This window comes from Phasianus colchicus, chromosome 36 (genome assembly GCF_987193195.1).
Source record: "Phasianus colchicus chromosome 36, bPhaCol1.hap1.1, whole genome shotgun sequence".
In the NCBI taxonomy this organism is placed as follows: domain Eukaryota; kingdom Metazoa; phylum Chordata; class Aves; order Galliformes; family Phasianidae; genus Phasianus; species Phasianus colchicus.
The window spans coordinates 119830-137865 of record NC_143471.1 but is presented as its reverse complement, the minus strand read 5'-3'; the positions used below and the strand labels follow the sequence as shown (position 1 = coordinate 137865).

The window sequence follows — 18036 nt, the reverse complement described above, 5'->3', positions numbered from 1 at the left end:
ACTCTTTTGCCACCCTTCACTAATCATACAAATACCAAGTAAACACAAATCTTTGCCGCCCAAACACAAATATCTTAATTGGTTAATTGCCTTCTAACAATTGCTTTCTTAACAAACATTTGGTCATAACTTTTGGATGTCTGTTTTACAACATAAACATAAACATAGCCTCTTAATTGTTTAATTACCCCCCTAACATTTGCGCCCTTTACACTGGGTCATTGTTCTGATCATTCATCTGTCCTTGCATAGAGATAAGCTCGGAAGGAGGATAGAGGGGAGTATCTTGGAGCCTGCCTGTGGCACCCTAACATTCCCACAGAGTGGGACAGTTCTGCTTTGTGTAAAGGCCCTGACTCCTTGAAAGTTTGTTGCATGTATTTCACTTCTGCCGGTCCAATGAACAACCTTACGGTATGTTTCCTAGTTCAGAATACTATTACCCACATTGTTTAGAACATTTAAAATCTATTGCAGCTTTGTGAGAAAGAATTTGTTAGGTAATTCGGTAACTATGTTTCTAAAATATGTTACTAATATGTATATGGTATTCTTACTTTCCACATCAGCTATTGCCAAGGATGTGTTACAGCTTAATTCTTTAGATCAATTGCCCTTTTTCAACGTTCAATGCAGAAACAACATTTTCACTTTCCACTAGCGGAGGGTTCTGCGTCCTTGCACGTGCTTGGTCCTTCTGTGCTGGATTCCAAGGATGCCCCCACACCTCACAGAATCACAGAATCACCAAGGTTGGAGAAGACCTCCAAGATCACCCAGTCCAACCATCCACCTATCACCAGTAGTACTCACTAAACCATATCCCTCAACACAAAATCCAACTGTTCCTTGAACACCTCCAGGGTCAGTGACTCCACCACCTCCCTAGGCAGCCCATTCCAATGCCTGACCACTCTTTCAGAAAAGTAGTATTTCCTAACGTCCATTCTAAATCTCCCCTGGCGCAGCTTGAAGCCATTCCCTCTAGTCCTATCACCAGTTACATGAGAGAGGAGGCCGACCCCCAGCTCACTACAACCTCCCTTCAGGTAGTTATAGAGAGCAATAAGGTCTCCTCTGAGCCTCCTCTTCTCCACACTGAACAATCCCAGCTCCTTCAGCCGCTCCTCATAAGGCCTGTGCTCCAGACCCCTCACCAGCTTTGTTGCCCTTCTTTGAACCCGCTCCAGGGCCTCAATGTCTTTCTTGCAGTGAGGGGCCCAAAACTGGACACAGCACTTGAGGTGCGGCCTCACCAGAGCTGAGTGCAGGGGCACAATCGCTTCCCTGTTCCTGCTGGCAACACCGTTCCTGATGCAGGCCAGGATGCCATTGGCCTTCTTGGCCACCCGGGCACACTGCTGGCTCATGTTCAGCCGAGCATCAATCAACACCCCCAGGTCCATTTCCTCTACGTGGTCTTCCAGCCACTCCGCCCCAAGCATGTAGCGTTGCCTGGGGTTGTTGCAGCCAAAGTGCAGGACCCGGCATTTGGTCTTGTTGAGACTCATCCCATTGGCTTCAGCCCAGCTATCCAGCCTGTCCAGATCCCTCTGTAGGGCCTCGCTACCCCCAGGCAGATCGACACTTCCAGCCAACTTGGCGTCATCCCCAAACTTAGTGAGGGTGCACTCAGTGCCCTCATCCAGGTCATCAATAAAGTTATTGAAGAGGACAGGCCCCAGCACCGACCCCTGGGGAACACCGCTTGTGACCGGTCACCAGCTGCATTTAGCTCCATTCACTACCACTCTCTGTGCCCAGTCTTCCAGCCAGTTCCTTATCCAGCCAAGAGCGTACCCGTCCAAGTCACGGGCTGTCAGCTTCTGCAGGAGAGTGCTGTGGGAGACAGTGTCAAAGGCCTTGCTGAAGTCTAGGTAGATTACATCAGCAGCCTTTCTCTCGTCTACCAGGTGGGTCACTAGATCATAGAAGGAGATCAGGTTGGTCAAACAGGACCTGCCCTTCATGAACCCATACTGGCTAGGCCTGATCCCCCGTTGTCCCACAGATGCCATGTGATCTCCCTCAAGACAATCTGCTCCATAACCTTCCCTGGCACCGGGAGGTCAGGCTAGCAGGCCTGTAGTTCCCCGGATCCTCCTTTCAACCCTTCTTATAGATGGGAGTCACATTGGCAAGCCTCCAGTCTTCTTGGACTTCAGCAGTCAACAAAGAGCGCTGATAGATAATGGCGAGCGGCTCGGCTATCACCTGCGCCAGTTCCCTTGGCACTCTCGGGTGAATCCCATCCGGCCCCATGGACTTGTGACAGTCCAGCTGGACTAGTAGGTCTCTGACTGCGTCCTCCCGAATCGCGGGGGGTTCTGTCCACACTCCAGTCCAGACTTCCGGGTCAGAGAGCGGAGTAGCCTGAGGATAGCTGGTGTCACCTTCAAAGACAGACGTAAAGAAGGCATTCAGAACCTCTGCCTTTTCCTTATCCTCAGTGGTCACATTCCCAGCCTCATCCAGTAAAGAATGAAGGTTCTCCTGAGTCCTCCTCTTATCGTTGATGTATTTTTAAAAGGGTTTCTTGTTCCTTTTAACCCCAGCGGCCAGGTTGAGTTCAAGCTGGGCTTTTGCCTTTCTGATTTTCTCTCTACACATCTTAACTTCTCTGTACTCTTTCTGAGTCACTCGTCCCTTCTTCCACAGGAGGTAGATTCTCTTTTCTCCCGGAGCCTCAAGAATAGCTCCCTATTTATCCATGCTGGTCTTCTTCCCTGCCGGCACATTTTGTGGCTCGGGGGGACAGCCATCCCTGCGCCTTTAGGACTACCTTCTTGAAGAGCGACCAGCCATCTTGGACCCCTTTACTCTCTAAGTCTGAAACCCAGAGGATTCCCCCTGCTAGCCTTCTGAATTCAAAGCCCGCCCTCCGGAAGTCCAAGGTAGCAGTTTTGCTGTTCCCCCTCCTGGCTCCACCAAGAATTGAGAACTCTACCATTTCATGGTCACTCTGTCCAAGACAGCCCCCGACCTCCACATCTCCCACCAGACATTCTCCAATTGCGAAAAGCAGGTCAAGTGGGGCAGCTCCTCTCGTCGGCTCTCTCACCAGCTGCGTCAGAAAGTTATCCTCCAAACACTCCAGAAACCTCCTAGAGTGCTGCTCCTGTCTCTTCATCCTGGTTCGGTGGTCTGTAGCAGACACCCACCAGGAAGTCTGCCTTGTCAGCCCTTACCCTGATCTTTACAGTTCTGGTTCTGCACCGTAATAGAGCCGTGGCAGTCTTGTCAAGGCTTCAGAACAACCGCCGTACTGTCATATCCACAGGAAAGGTGCGGAACAAACGCACGCTGTGGCAAGCGCAATGGAGAAGCCAGGAGTTAGTCGTCTCGCTTCTCAGCTTCTCCCCCCTCCAGCAACAACCCCCCATTGCTACTGGAGTTGCTATTACTGGAACAGTTGATCAGTTAGTAGAGACTGTTCCAAAGGCTGCTTGTCTCCAAATGGTGTTATGATAGAGAGCTGCAGCCACACCATGAATCATCTATGATGATGCCTGTTGATCCTGAGAGAATGCCTACTTTAACTAGGGGGCTTCCAGGATCATTGAAACCCATAGGCACACAACTGCAAGGAAAGATACAGGCTACGTCTCAGGCAGAAAGAAGCCGGGCAGTGTTAGAGGAAACTGTAACCTCTAACCATCTGCGGTCAGGATACAGAGGACGGACGTGGGGGGAGGTTGCCCAGGAGTCAATTAACTATGGGAGAAAATATGGTTTCTTCCAGTGGTTTCTTCCTCCAGGAAATTGGAGCCAAGGGCAGTGAGGCTTGCAGCGGTCAGCCTTGCCCCCAGGCCTCCTAGGCCAAAGCTCAGTGGGACTGGAAGGGTCTCATTGTCAGCAAAAACAGGTAGGCGACATATTGATCATAAGGGTAATTGTCTCGGGACACAGGGCTGGCACAAGGGTGTTCCACGAGATCTGATGAATGGATTAGCCACTGTCAGGTTAGAGACATTAGTTAACTGGTGGCCAGAACAGAGGCTCAAGAATCTTGAGGCAAGCACCATCTTGAGCCCAGGTCCTAGGGCCTCTCCCGAGGAACCTGAGCGGCTATCCAAGCCATTAGAAACCTGATGTCTTCACCCCTCCCAAGTGAGCGGGGTGGGGGCGGTGAAGAGTGGATGCATTAGAAAGCTCACCACAAAGCGAAACAAAGAGATCCTCGAATTAACACCTTCTGTCCAAAGGCCTCACCACTCTTGCCAGTTATCCCTGTGAGTCACACACAGTTCAGTGGCTGAGAAGCTAAGGGAAACCCTCTTATCTCCCTGGCCAGACTGTGTCGATTCACTCAGCTAACCTGAGGCCGGTTTCCCTAACCCTAATGGAATCCCTTAACGAATGTGCTTGGGAGGCTAAAGACACCCCGAAAAAGGAATATAAAATCAACACTTGCTGGATTGTTCCCTCACTTTTTAACCGTATTAACAAAGCCCAAAAAGGGCCAGTCGGTGTCTTGTTTCATTTTACAGAAGATCCCCGCAGGACCTTGATTGGACACAGAAAGGCTGATAGCTGATTTGTGTTTTGTGACAGAAGATCTGATCACGCTAGAATACTGAATATACCTCTTGATGACATGTTTTGGTTGCAATAGTGTTATGTTTTGCGTTGGTGTGGGTGTGGGTGGTGGTTGACGTCGGTGCTCGGATCTGTTAAACTTCACAACTGGGTTCAGAGTTCTTAGCCGTCATCCTCGCTTCCTGATACTCCCTGCACAGTGATAGCATTTCCTTTGAGCGCTTCTTATCAAACTGATTATGATTTGCATGTAAGTCCTCCACAGTGTTTCCAAATTCCTAACAAACTGGGAAATGAATCAAGGGACCCATCTAATATCTGTCAGATGTGGGCACAAGAGAAATCTGTCATAAAGCCTTTTGCACCGATGCTTTCCAGTGTCACACCAGCCCAGGAGCTCCATCCCAAACACGGCTGTTGGAAAGTGCCTAAGTTTTGATAAGAGATGTGTATGTTTCTGGGATTACTCCTCTTTGACGCTTTCTACTGTCGCACGCTTTCCTGTGAAAAGTTCTGTAGACTGTAACAGTACTTGAACTTGCCAAACTAGGAGCTCTATCTCTCAGCACCTGAATTGCTTTGGAAATGCTCAAGTGGAGAGTTCTCATGACACTAAATCATCTTAGAAAACATTCCATGGCAAGTCCGCATACTGTCAAATTGGACTAGATACGCTTTTGGTGAATTAACTGAAGTGTCCTATTGTATGGCCGTTGAGAAACACCACAACCTCTACTGAAGAATTCCCATCTGGATCCTGGCTTCCACTGGGAGTTCCTGGGTGGGCTACGCAGCTGACACAAATAGCTCTATTTGTTTTACTTATTGATCTGTCATTATTGGTTCTTGTTAAATGTATGGCTGTTGCCAAATGGATGGTTGTCTCTTTTCACTTTCTACCTTTTCTTCATTAGGAAACATTGGTGTCACCACTGCTGAAGAGCCACCGGCTGGTGTTTGTGGCAAAATGAATGATTCTAATTGTTGTCTAAAAATTGAATGATAATGAAGAAGTTGCTAAACAAATTGCCCACGGGTGAAACGCATCCTATTTTGTGTGCTGTTGCAACTCTTGTGTTTGTTCCTTGTGTGGTTCCATGGTGGATTCAACCTATACAACCAGCGGTATCCTCCATGGACTCTGTAACCACTTCAACTGATGATGAACCAGTCCAACAGATCAGGGCAACCTTTGTAACCAAGCCCAAGAAGCCCCTTCTAACAACTGTGTAACATTTAACCCCCCTTACTCCCCACTCCTCTTTTCCCTTCTGCTTACTTTTTCTTTCCTTCTTTCTCTCTCTTTCTCTCTTTCTCTCTTTTTTCTCTCTCTCCCCACCACCAGGAACGGTCATTTGCACAGCAGTTTCAAGCAATCTTGTTTGGGCTCAAAGCTTGCTTCCTGAGGTATTTCTTGTGATGAGACTGATTTGTTTAGGAGATGAGTGATGGGTGTTGCCGTGTGGCAATCAACATCACTGTGTGGACAATTTTAGCTGTTTGCCTTCGGAAGAGAGTGCTCAGCACTGTTTACTGGTGGAAGATCTAGGCTGTGACCAAAGAAGTCCAGCTTGCTACAGGAGACTGGGGGATGATCCCATTGTATCCTGTGAAGGCAAGATACAAGTGGGCGCCTCCCTGCTCCCTCTTATCTGCTGGCAAGGCCCGGAAGATGGGAACAAAAGGAGTTCCTGCCGAGATCCAAAAGCCAGAAGCTCTCACCCCAAAAACAACTGACTCAACCACTTTGGACTTATAAATTTATAAGTTGGTACTACCACTGGAAAGGAGTTGCCATCATCGCCGTGCTGTCACCGTCGTCGTCAACAGAACAACAATGCCCGACGACCCACCATTACTGAAGATCAATGACTGAACTATGAACCACGCTGCATCCACGGTGGTGACTATCTCCTTCTTGCTTTCTATAGAGACTCCTTGCTGCTTCTTTCCTATCTGTCCTATCGCCCCCCTTCCTTTCCCCGTTCCCCTCATTCATAATAGTGTCCGTCCTCCCCTTCCCCATCTCCCTGATTAAGATCTGCAACAAACTGGTCAGACCAACATTGGAACCGTTGTCCTGTAAGCCCCGGGCATCTCCCTAAAATCTACCTGTCGGCGCTGGAAGGGATGCACCGCCCACGGCTGGCCTCCCTTTGCTATTTGCTTCGTTTAGTCTTTACTTCAGCACGTGGCAGACATCAGTAATGCAAACGGCTGACCAAGCAAGCATCAGCGGTTTCCAACGCACTGAAGTTTGAAAGGCTTCAGGAAGCGCTGGTGCATTCCTGTGTGCAGCGGCGAGGAAAAAGGAGTAACCGGAAAGCATACATATAGGTGTTGAGTTGATTTTATTGATGACTTACTCCAATTGTTAACGTTCAAGAGTAAAATGGGCAAAAGCCCAAGTCGATAGAGAGAAATGGAATCAAGTGGAAATCGGCAGTTGATTGGTGTCTTCCCGTCCCCTTCCGTCCCAGGAAAGCAAAGGCGGCCTTCCAGACTTGGCTGTTTTATTCCACAATCAGAGGGGTTGTGTAGAGGGAGTGCCGGATTCCAAAAGTGGATGCAGGCGCCTGGGGCTTGATCAGCGTCACCTGGAAGGGCGAAAAGGAAAGGCAGATCCACAAGGGCCCTTGTCTTCTCTGCTGCCCTCGCACCCTGCTGTCCCGCACCCCTCCCGATGCCAGACAGTCCCGGGTGCCTCTCTGGGCAGGGCTGAGCGCCAGCGCAGGGCCGCTGCAGCTGGAGCAGAGCTGGCTCAGGGAGCTGGGCTGGCCTGACAGGAGGTGCGCTTACGGGCACCTCCTGTCTCGGACAGGGCTGGATGTGCACCTGGGACCTCGCAGCTAACTCTCCTTCGCTGGGGGCGTGCCGCCTGGAGCCCTTCTGAGCTGCGTCCCCCAGAAGAGCTTGTGAAGGACCAGCACGCCCCGTGAAGGGAAAGGGAGCAGAGGGAGGAAAAGCTGCATGCTGTGCTGTCTGTCCCTTCCTCTGCTCGGAGGTGGCACGAGGGCAGGGAGCAGGCCTGCTGTCCGGCACTTGGTCCCTGCGGCCAGAAGCTCTTTGGCCGGAGGAAGCCTCGGGGGAAGGGGGAGAGGCGTGAAGGCTGTGCTTGTGAAACAGAGGGGAAGAGCTGAGCAGCTAGCTGCCTTACCCGGCCTACGCTGTAGTCTGCCGGCCCCGGCTTCGCTGCTTTGCCCTCTGCGGGTTTTGGTCGGGCCGCCATGGTGTACGCGGGCGCCCTGGTCTTGTAGGCATCCACAGCTACTTTGGGCAACGCCGCAGGACCCGGAGTCTGCAAGAGAGTCATGGGCACACGGGGCTGGGATCACATTCAAGGCTCTCTCTTTCCCTGGAAGCCTGCGTTAAGCAAAGGTGCAGCAGGCTTGGAAGCCCCTGTGGCACAGGGAGAGCAGCCCAGCTTTGGATGCTAACATGGAAAAGAGGAGCAGCAGAGCTCACCTTGGCGAGGTCTTCGTCAAAGCGGCCGCGCTGGCTCCTTCCCCTCATGGAGTAGCAGGGGCTGGCCAACGTGTAGGCCGTATTGGGGCCCATCAGCCTGGGCAGTGTGTAGGTGCCCGGACCTGCAGGAGGAGCAGCAGAGAGCGTGTGCGCGAGGGGCTGGAGGAGACGGAAGCAGCAGAGAGGGGCAGCCTGCCCAGCCTGCTGGTGGGAGGTCTCGCCCCTCTGCCAGTTCCTCCCTCTACTCTGGCACTGGGCCAGTGCCGGCAGCTCCGAGCCCGAGCAGCCGGAGCCTCTGCGGGCCGAGAGGTGTTGGTCATGCCAGAAAGCTTGCGGCCCCAGCGCTGCGCAGGCTGCGCAGTAGGCCCGCTGCTGGTGCTGGGCAGCAGCCCGGCCCTGGACGATGCTCAGGCTGAAGGGTCTGCCTTTGCCAGGGTCGGCGTACCTGGAGGGCGGTCTGTCCGCAGGGGCTCCCGCCGGAAGGCCATGGACTGCACCGGTGGGCACTTGAAGATGTGCCTGTTGGCTGCCTCGGTGCGGTAGTCACCTGGGGCGGAGGAGAAGAGGAAGAAAGCTGTGAAGTGCTGGTCTCCCTCTGCAGCCGCAGAGACAATGGCCCGAGGAAAGGGTCTTCTGAAGAGCTGCAGGATTGCTGGGGGACCCAGGCAGCACGTGGGGACGCTTTTCTGTGCCCCGCCACTATGTCCTGCTGTGCTGTCCCTCCTGTCAGCCCATGGCTCTTTGCTCTTTTCGGACGCGGGGTCCTTGTGCCCTCAGCCCGTGGTGCTGGGCAGCGGTCCTTCTCCGAGGGCGTTTATCGCTGCTCAGAGCCGTTTGTGTTCTCTCGCAAAAGACCTACAGCTCCATCAGGGCGCGAGCTGACTCAGGGCAAAAGCCCCGTGCTCGTCCTGTGTGGGGGAAGCGCTGCAGAAGTGGTACTCACTGGGTCCGGGGGTGACGGTGGTCTCCGTCGTGGGTCGTCCGCAAAGGTGGGCGCCCGGAGCCACGTACTTCCCGTTCCTGGTGATGGCGGGCTCCACAAAGTAGCAGGGACCTGGCCCGCAGCTCTCGGCCGCAGGCGGTTTGGTCCCGCGAAACGTGTATGCGGGGGCACGGGCTTTGGTGGGGCTGTGGCCCACGAAACCTAGGAGGAAAAGCAGAAGAGAGCACACCCCTGAGCAGCTGCACGTTTCAAGCTCCTGTGGAGCAGTTAGGCGCAGTTAGGCGCCTGGCCTCCTGACATTCCCTTCCCACGTGACTTCTTCCTCCCAGACCAACGGAGGCGAGCCGTGCGGGGCCTCGCAGCGCACAAGAGTCAGCCCCTGAGTGCAAACGGCTGAGCCAGCGCCTTGCAAAGTCACCGGAAAAAGAGAGCGGAGCTTTGGCCAGCACGCTGCCTGTAGCCAGCAGTTTCCAAAGGCCTTCTCGCACCACGCGTGCAGGCACTCCATAGCGAGAGCCCCCAGAGCGCCTCTGTGCAGCTGCCGAGCTGAGTCTGTGGGAGGCTCTGCCGGAACGGGGAAAGGCTCGGGAGCTGCTCTGCCCTGTGATGTCCCTGATGCGCGCCCCGCCCTGGGGATGGCCGCTGTACCTGTTGTCCCCGGGATGGAGTACTGGGGCCCGGGGCTGGGGAACTGGGCCGAGATGAGGCCGCGTGGGCGATGAGGTCTCCACGTCCCCACCCAGGCTTCGTCCATGCTGGCAGGCACGTGCCTCCAAACCTAAAGGCAAGAGCAGAGGAGTTAGTGACGGGCTGCCCTGGCAGAGGCAACGGGTGAGCTTTGCTTCCTGCCCCCCGCCCCTCGGAGCCCAGAGGGGCAGGCAGGAGAGGGCTGTCTCCTTTGCCCAGCTGCGAGCCGCCCGCCACGTGGCTTGCAGCTCCCAAGCCAGAAGGGCCAGCAGCAATTTCTCCTGCTCACGGCAGTCCTGCCACTCGTGCTGCACGCCCCTCACGCACAGCGGAGCTAAGCCCGCATCCTGCGGCCGGGCTCTGCAGCCTGAAGCGTGCTGGAGCTCTCCCTCACCTCTGAGAGCCTTGGAGGACGAGCGCGAAGAGGCTGAGCTGGTCTGCTGCTGGGGCTGCTCTCGGGCACAGCGCACGGCGAGCGGCTGCGGGCAGCACAGCTCACGAATGAGGTGCCTGGAGCCGGCGGGCAGCTGTCCTTGGGGAGGGCCCGGCGTCGTCATGGCAGTGCATTGTGACAGCACGCGGGCTCCGGGTGATGTCATCTCTGCTGTGACATCTCCCGGCTGGCCTGAAGCCGCGCCCTCCACGCCTTTTCCACCTCGCACTCCAGCCAGGAAAAAGCTGTAGCGCACGCTGCCGCCACCTGCAGTTGGACCGAGCTCTCAGTTCCAGCCCCGTGCCGCCCGGGGCTCCTGGGGCTTGATCAGCGTCACCTGCAAGGGAGAGAATCCCAGCGGGGAAGTGCACTGAAAGTCCCTTCCGTCTGGCACGGCCAGCTCAGCCGTGTGCAGCCACCAGCATGATGATTTGGTTGCCCTCTTTTTTAGCTTGTACCAAAGATACATGTAAATGAAGTACACGTGTTCTTGTTGTTCACTCTGTTCTGGAGTGCATACGTGGCACCAGACAATTTTTCTTTGCCCAGTCCGGCCCAGACAGGCCAGGAGTCGTAGAACCATATCATAGAATCATAGAATGGCTTGGGTTGAAAAGGACCACAATGACCATCTCGTTTCAACCCCCTGCTACATGCAGGGTCGACAACCAGCAGACCAGGCTGCCCAGAGCCACATCCAGCCTGGCCTTGAATGCCTGCAGGAATGGGGCATCCACAGCCTCCTTGGGCAACCTGTTCCAGTGCCTCACCACCGTCAGAGTGAAAGACTTCCCACTAATGTCATACCTAAACCTCCCCATTCCCCCTTCTCCTATCACTATCCACCCTTGTAAACAGTCATTCCCCCTGCTGTTTATACACCCCCTTCAAGTATTGGAAGGCCACAGTTCCAGAGGTTCCCCTGGAGCCTTCTCTTCTCCTAAGGGCTAAACCAGCCTGGTTCCCTCAACCTTTCTTCACAGGAGAGGTGCTCCAGCTCTCTGATCATCTTAGTGGTCCTGCTCTGGACTCGTTCCAAGAGCTCTGCGTCTTTGTTGTGCCGGAGGCCTCAGGTCTGGGCACAGTACTGCAGATGAGGCCTCACAAGAGCCGAGTAGAGGAGGGCAAATCACCTCCCTCTCCCCACTGGCCACCCCTTTTTAATGCAGCCCAGAACACTGCTGGCTCCCGCTGCACCCCCATCTCACCCTGAAGAAGAATAGGATCCACGATGGCAACACCGAGCTATGCAGCCTTTCCCCCAAATTCCAAGGATGCCCCCACACCTCCTCAAAACCCTCCCCAAATGCCCAGAACGCTCCAAGACCCCCCTCAGAAATCCTCAGTGGCCCATCACTGGGCCACCCCCCAACACTCCCCAAAGCCCTTACGCTGGCCACAAAGTTTCCCAGGACCCCAAACCTCACCCAGGACGCCCCCCGCCGCTACCGAAGAACTGCAGCCAGTTCATCTCGCGGAGCGCCACGGGCAGCCGGAGGAGCTCCACGTCGTACAGGTTCTCCATCTCCTTGACCAGGCGCTCCCCGCTCGCCCGCAGCTGCTCGACCCGGCTCCTCGCTGCGGGGACTGACGCGGCGTCGGACGCGGCCCGAGCGCAGAGCTCGGCCCGCCCGCCCGCCCGCGGCCTACCCTCCCGGTCGAAGTCCTTCAGGAAGGCGCTCAGCTTCCTGCCGCGCGCGCCCGTGGCCGCGGCCGCCTTCCTGCGGGCAGGAGCCATGAGGGCCGAGGAACGGCGCGAGCGCACCGAGCCCCGCTCCCGCACGGCGCGACAGCACCGCCCGCCCGCGCCGCGTTCAACCGCCGCCCAACGCGCGCCCGCCGCCCAATCAGAGCTCCGCGAGCGGCGGCGCAGCCAATGGGAGCGCGGCGCGGCGTGATGACGCCCGGCGCGGCGTGATGACGATGGCGGGCGCGGCGGGGCCGGGCCGGGCCGGGCCGGGCCGGCGCGGCCGTTGTGCTGCGGCCGTACGAGGAGCGAGCGGCGGAGCCGGGCCTGGCCTGGCCGAGCTGCTGTGGCGCGGGCCACGCGGGCCGCGCTGCCCGTCGTTGGCCGACGCGCCGGAGGGCCTGCGGGACGCGGAGCGTTACTACTAGCGGCGCCTGCAGCCTCCCGTGGCGGGGCTCCCCGGGCGGGGCTGGGGGCGCGGGCAAGGAGGAGCTTTCGGAGGCGAATCGAATGAAGGGAAACAAGCTGCGTTAAAAGCGACGTGCTTTCGCGGGCTGCTGGATCCGCAGCTGCGGAGCTGACCTTGCTAAGCCGGGCGTTGGCTGCCGAGAGCAGATGCTTTTCTGCAGACTTAGGCGCTTGGTACAGGCGGCGGCTGTCCCGTTTCTCCGAATAACGCTGTGCGCTATCCTAGCGTTAAGAACCAGACGGTGCGCACGTACTCAGTACTTTCCCTGAGATCACCAGCGTGTTGGAAATATCCAAATAATTTTCTAGGACGGTTTCTCTGATAAAGCAAATTTTATTCGCAATTGCAACGGCGGGCCTCCTGCAAGCAGGAGTGCACAGAGAAAACAGTGTTACGTCTTTTATCCCCTATTGCCCAACGCTTATCTCTTTCTCCCCTGGTTCCTCACTGGCTGAGTACTGCAGGTTCACACTCTTTTGCCACCCTTCACTAATCATACAAATACCAAGTAAACACAAATCTTTGCCGCCCAAACACAAATATCTTAATTGGTTAATTGCCTTCTAACAATTGCTTTCTTAACAAACATTTGGTCATAACTTTTGGATGTCTGTTTTACAACATAAACATAAACATAGCCTCTTAATTGTTTAATTACCCCCCTAACATTTGCGCCCTTTACACTGGGTCATTGTTCTGATCATTCATCTGTCCTTGCATAGAGATAAGCTCGGAAGGAGGATAGAGGGGAGTATCTTGGAGCCTGCCTGTGGCACCCTAACATTCCCACAGAGTGGGACAGTTCTGCTTTGTGTAAAGGCCCTGACTCCTTGAAAGTTTGTTGCATGTATTTCACTTCTGCCGGTCCAATGAACAACCTTACGGTATGTTTCCTAGTTCAGAATACTATTACCCACATTGTTTAGAACATTTAAAATCTATTGCAGCTTTGTGAGAAAGAATTTGTTAGGTAATTCGGTAACTATGTTTCTAAAATATGTTACTAATATGTATATGGTATTCTTACTTTCCACATCAGCTATTGCCAAGGATGTGTTACAGCTTAATTCTTTAGATCAATTGCCCTTTTTCAACGTTCAATGCAGAAACAACATTTTCACTTTCCACTAGCGGAGGGTTCTGCGTCCTTGCACGTGCTTGGTCCTTCTGTGCTGGATTCCAAGGATGCCCCCACACCTCACAGAATCACAGAATCACCAAGGTTGGAGAAGACCTCCAAGATCACCCAGTCCAACCATCCACCTATCACCAGTAGTACTCACTAAACCATATCCCTCAACACAAAATCCAACTGTTCCTTGAACACCTCCAGGGTCAGTGACTCCACCACCTCCCTAGGCAGCCCATTCCAGTGCCTGACCACTCTTTCAGAAAAGTAGTATTTCCTAACGTCCATTCTAAATCTCCCCTGGCGCAGCTTGAAGCCATTCCCTCTAGTCCTATCACCAGTTACATGAGAGAGGAGGCCGACCCCCAGCTCACTACAACCTCCCTTCAGGTAGTTATAGAGAGCAATAAGGTCTCCTCTGAGCCTCCTCTTCTCCACACTGAACAATCCCAGCTCCTTCAGCCGCTCCTCATAAGGCCTGTGCTCCAGACCCCTCACCAGCTTTGTTGCCCTTCTTTGAACCCGCTCCAGGGCCTCAATGTCTTTCTTGCAGTGAGGGGCCCAAAACTGGACACAGCACTTGAGGTGCGGCCTCACCAGAGCTGAGTGCAGGGGCACAATCGCTTCCCTGTTCCTGCTGGCAACACCGTTCCTGATGCAGGCCAGGATGCCATTGGCCTTCTTGGCCACCCGGGCACACTGCTGGCTCATGTTCAGCCGAGCATCGATCAACACCCCCAGGTCCATTTCCTCTACGTGGTCTTCCAGCCACTCCGCCCCAAGCATGTAGCGTTGCCTGGGGTTGTTGCAGCCAAAGTGCAGGACCCGGCATTTGGTCTTGTTGAGACTCATCCCATTGGCTTCAGCCCAGCTATCCAGCCTGTCCAGATCCCTCTGTAGGGCCTCGCTACCCCCAGGCAGATCGACACTTCCAGCCAACTTGGCGTCATCCCCAAACTTAGTGAGGGTGCACTCAGTGCCCTCATCCAGGTCATCAATAAAGTTATTGAAGAGGACAGGCCCCAGCACCGACCCCTGGGGAACACCGCTTGTGACCGGTCACCAGCTGCATTTAGCTCCATTCACTACCACTCTCTGTGCCCAGTCTTCCAGCCAGTTCCTTATCCAGCCAAGAGCATACCCGTCCAAGTCACGGGCTGTCAGCTTCTGCAGGAGAGTGCTGTGGGAGACAGTGTCAAAGGCCTTGCTGAAGTCTAGGTAGATTACATCAGCAGCCTTTCTCTCGTCTACCAGGCGGGTCACTAGATCATAGAAGGAGATCAGGTTGGTCAAACAGGACCTGCCCTTCATGAACCCATACTGGCTAGGCCTGATCCCCCGTTGTCCCACAGATGCCATGTGATCTCCCTCAAGACAATCTGCTCCATAACCTTCCCTGGCACCGGGAGGTCAGGCTAGCAGGCCTGTAGTTCCCCGGATCCTCCTTTCAACCCTTCTTATAGATGGGAGTCACATTGGCAAGCCTCCAGTCTTCTTGGACTTCAGCAGTCAACAAAGAGCGCTGATAGATAATGGCGAGCGGCTCGGCTATCACCTGCGCCAGTTCCCTTGGCACTCTCGGGTGAATCCCATCCGGCCCCATGGACTTGTGACAGTCCAGCTGGACTAGTAGGTCTCTGACTGCGTCCTCCCGAATCGCGGGGGGTTCTGTCCACACTCCAGTCCAGACTTCCGGGTCAGAGAGCGGAGTAGCCTGAGGATAGCTGGTGTCACCTTCAAAGACAGACGTAAAGAAGGCATTCAGAACCTCTGCCTTTTCCTTATCCTCAGTGGTCACATTCCCAGCCTCATCCAGTAAAGAATGAAGGTTCTCCTGAGTCCTCCTCTTATCGTTGATGTATTTTTAAAAGGGTTTCTTGTTCCTTTTAACCCCAGCGGCCAGGTTGAGTTCAAGCTGGGCTTTTGCCTTTCTGATTTTCTCTCTACACATCTTAACTTCTCTGTACTCTTTCTGAGTCACTCGTCCCTTCTTCCACAGGAGGTAGATTCTCTTTTCTTCCGGAGCCTCAAGAATAGCTCCCTATTTATCCATGCTGGTCTTCTTCCCTGCCGGCACATTTTGTGGCTCGGGGGGACAGCCATCCCTGCGCCTTTAGGACTACCTTCTTGAAGAGCGACCAGCCGTCTTGGACCCCTTTACTCTCTAAGTCTGAAACCCAGAGGATTCCCCCTGCTAGCCTTCTGAATTCAAAGCCCGCCCTCCGGAAGTCCAAGGTAGCAGTTTTGCTGTTCCCCCTCCTGGCTCCACCAAGAATTGAGAACTCTACCATTTCATGGTCACTCTGTCCAAGACAGCCCCCGACCTCCACATCTCCCACCAGACATTCTCCGATTGCGAAAAGCAGGTCAAGTGGGGCAGCTCCTCTCGTCGGCTCTCTCACCAGCTGCGTCAGAAAGTTATCCTCCAAACACTCCAGAAACCTCCTAGAGTGCTGCTCCTGTCTCTTCATCCTGGTTCGGTGGTCTGTAGCAGACACCCACCAGGAAGTCTGCCTTGTCAGCCCTTACCCTGATCTTTACAGTTCTGGTTCTGCACCGTAATAGAGCCGTGGCAGTCTTGTCAAGGCTTCAGAACAACCGCCGTACTGTCATATCCACAGGAAAGGTGCGGAACAAACGCACGCTGTGGCAAGCGCAATGGAGAAGCCAGGAGTTAGTCGTCTCGCTTCTCAGCTTCTCCCCCCTCCAGCAACAACCCCCCATTGCTACTGGAGTTGCTATTACTGGAACAGTTGATCAGTTAGTAGAGACTGTTCCAAAGGCTGCTTGTCTCCAAATGGTGTTATGATAGAGAGCTGCAGCCACACCATGAATCATCTATGATGATGCCTGTTGATCCTGAGAGAATGCCTACTTTAACTAGGGGGCTTCCAGGATCATTGAAACCCATAGGCACACAACTGCAAGGAAAGATACAGGCTACGTCTCAGGCAGAAAGAAGCCGGGCAGTGTTAGAGGAAACTGTAACCTCTAACCATCTGCGGTCAGGATACAGAGGACGGACGTGGGGGGAGGTTGCCCAGGAGTCAATTAACTATGGGAGAAAATATGGTTTCTTCCAGTGGTTTCTTCCTCCAGGAAATTGGAGCCAAGGGCAGTGAGGCTTGCAGCGGTCAGCCTTGCCCCCAGGCCTCCTAGGCCAAAGCTCAGTGGGACTGGAAGGGTCTCATTGTCAGCAAAAACAGGTAGGCGACATATTGATCATAAGGGTAATTGTCTCGGGACACAGGGCTGGCACAAGGGTGTTCCACGAGATCTGATGAATGGATTAGCCACTGTCAGGTTAGAGACATTAGTTAACTGGTGGCCAGAACAGAGGCTCAAGAATCTTGAGGCAAGCACCATCTTGAGCCCAGGTCCTAGGGCCTCTCCCGAGGAACCTGAGCGGCTATCCAAGCCATTAGAAACCTGATGTCTTCACCCCTCCCAAGTGAGCGGGGTGGGGGCGGTGAAGAGTGGATGCATTAGAAAGCTCACCACAAAGCGAAACAAAGAGATCCTCGATTTAACACCTTCTGTCCAAAGGCCTCACCACTCTTGCCAGTTATCCCTGTGAGTCACACACAGTTCAGTGGCTGAGAAGCTAAGGGAAACCCTCTTATCTCCCTGGCCAGACTGTGTCGATTCACTCAGCTAACCTGAGGCCGGTTTCCCTAACCCTAATGGAATCCCTTAACGAATGTGCTTGGGAGGCTAAAGACACCCCGAAAAAGGAATATAAAATCAACACTTGCTGGATTGTTCCCTCACTTTTTAACCGTATTAACAAAGCCCAAAAAGGGCCAGTCGGTGTCTTGTTTCATTTTACAGAAGATCCCCGCAGGACCTTGATTGGACACAGAAAGGCTGATAGCTGATTTGTGTTTTGTGACAGAAGATCTGATCACGCTAGAATACTGAATATACCTCTTGATGACATGTTTTGGTTGCAATAGTGTTATGTTTTGCGTTGGTGTGGGTGTGGGTGGTGGTTGACGTCGGTGCTCGGATCTGTTAAACTTCACAACTGGGTTCAGAGTTCTTAGCCGTCATCCTCGCTTCCTGATACTCCCTGCACAGTGATAGCATTTCCTTTGAGCGCTTCTTATCAAACTGATTATGATTTGCATGTAAGTCCTCCACAGTGTTTCCAAATTCCTAACAAACTGGGAAATGAATCAAGGGACCCATCTAATATCTGTCAGATGTGGGCACAAGAGAAATCTGTCATAAAGCCTTTTGCACCGATGCTTTCCAGTGTCACACCAGCCCAGGAGCTCCATCCCAAACACGGCTGTTGGAAAGTGCCTAAGTTTTGATAAGAGATGTGTATGTTTCTGGGATTACTCCTCTTTGACGCTTTCTACTGTCGCACGCTTTCCTGTGAAAAGTTCTGTAGACTGTAACAGTACTTGAACTTGCCAAACTAGGAGCTCTATCTCTCAGCACCTGAATTGCTTTGGAAATGCTCAAGTGGAGAGTTCTCATGACACTAAATCATCTTAGAAAACATTCCATGGCAAGTCCGCATACTGTCAAATTGGACTAGATACGCTTTTGGTGAATTAACTGAAGTGTCCTATTGTATGGCCGTTGAGAAACACCACAACCTCTACTGAAGAATTCCCATCTGGATCCTGGCTTCCACTGGGAGTTCCTGGGTGGGCTACGCAGCTGACACAAA

General features: G+C 53.8%; 1 protein-coding gene and 1 long non-coding RNA gene across 2 annotated transcripts in view; one reads left to right on the top strand and one right to left on the bottom strand.

The window, feature by feature from the left end:
• LOC149913500 (uncharacterized) overlaps nt 1–18036 on the top strand; it is a 207287-nt gene that overhangs the window by 139967 nt on the left and 49284 nt on the right. The gene's annotated exons all lie outside the window — the stretch shown is intronic.
• On the bottom strand, nt 6874–11901 carry LOC149913504 (uncharacterized). Its single transcript, XM_090129412.1, has 2 exons — nt 11495–11901; nt 6874–9725 (listed from the first exon to the last, which is right to left on the bottom strand). Exons 1-2 carry the CDS (start codon nt 11803–11805, stop codon nt 9362–9364), a joined length of 675 nt encoding a protein of 224 aa, XP_089985538.1. The 5' UTR covers nt 11806–11901; the 3' UTR covers nt 6874–9361.

Bases quoted from the DNA above. Each gene is read 5' to 3' on its own strand.
- LOC149913504 (XM_090129412.1), bottom strand. From the start codon at position 11,805: ATGGCTCCTGCCCGCAGGAAGGCGGCCGCGGCCACGGGCGCGCGCGGC. The intron at 9,726-11,494 runs GTGAGGTTTGGG...TCTTGCCTTTAG, and splicing joins AGCGGCGGGGGGCGTCCTGG to GTTTGGAGGCACGTGCCTGC.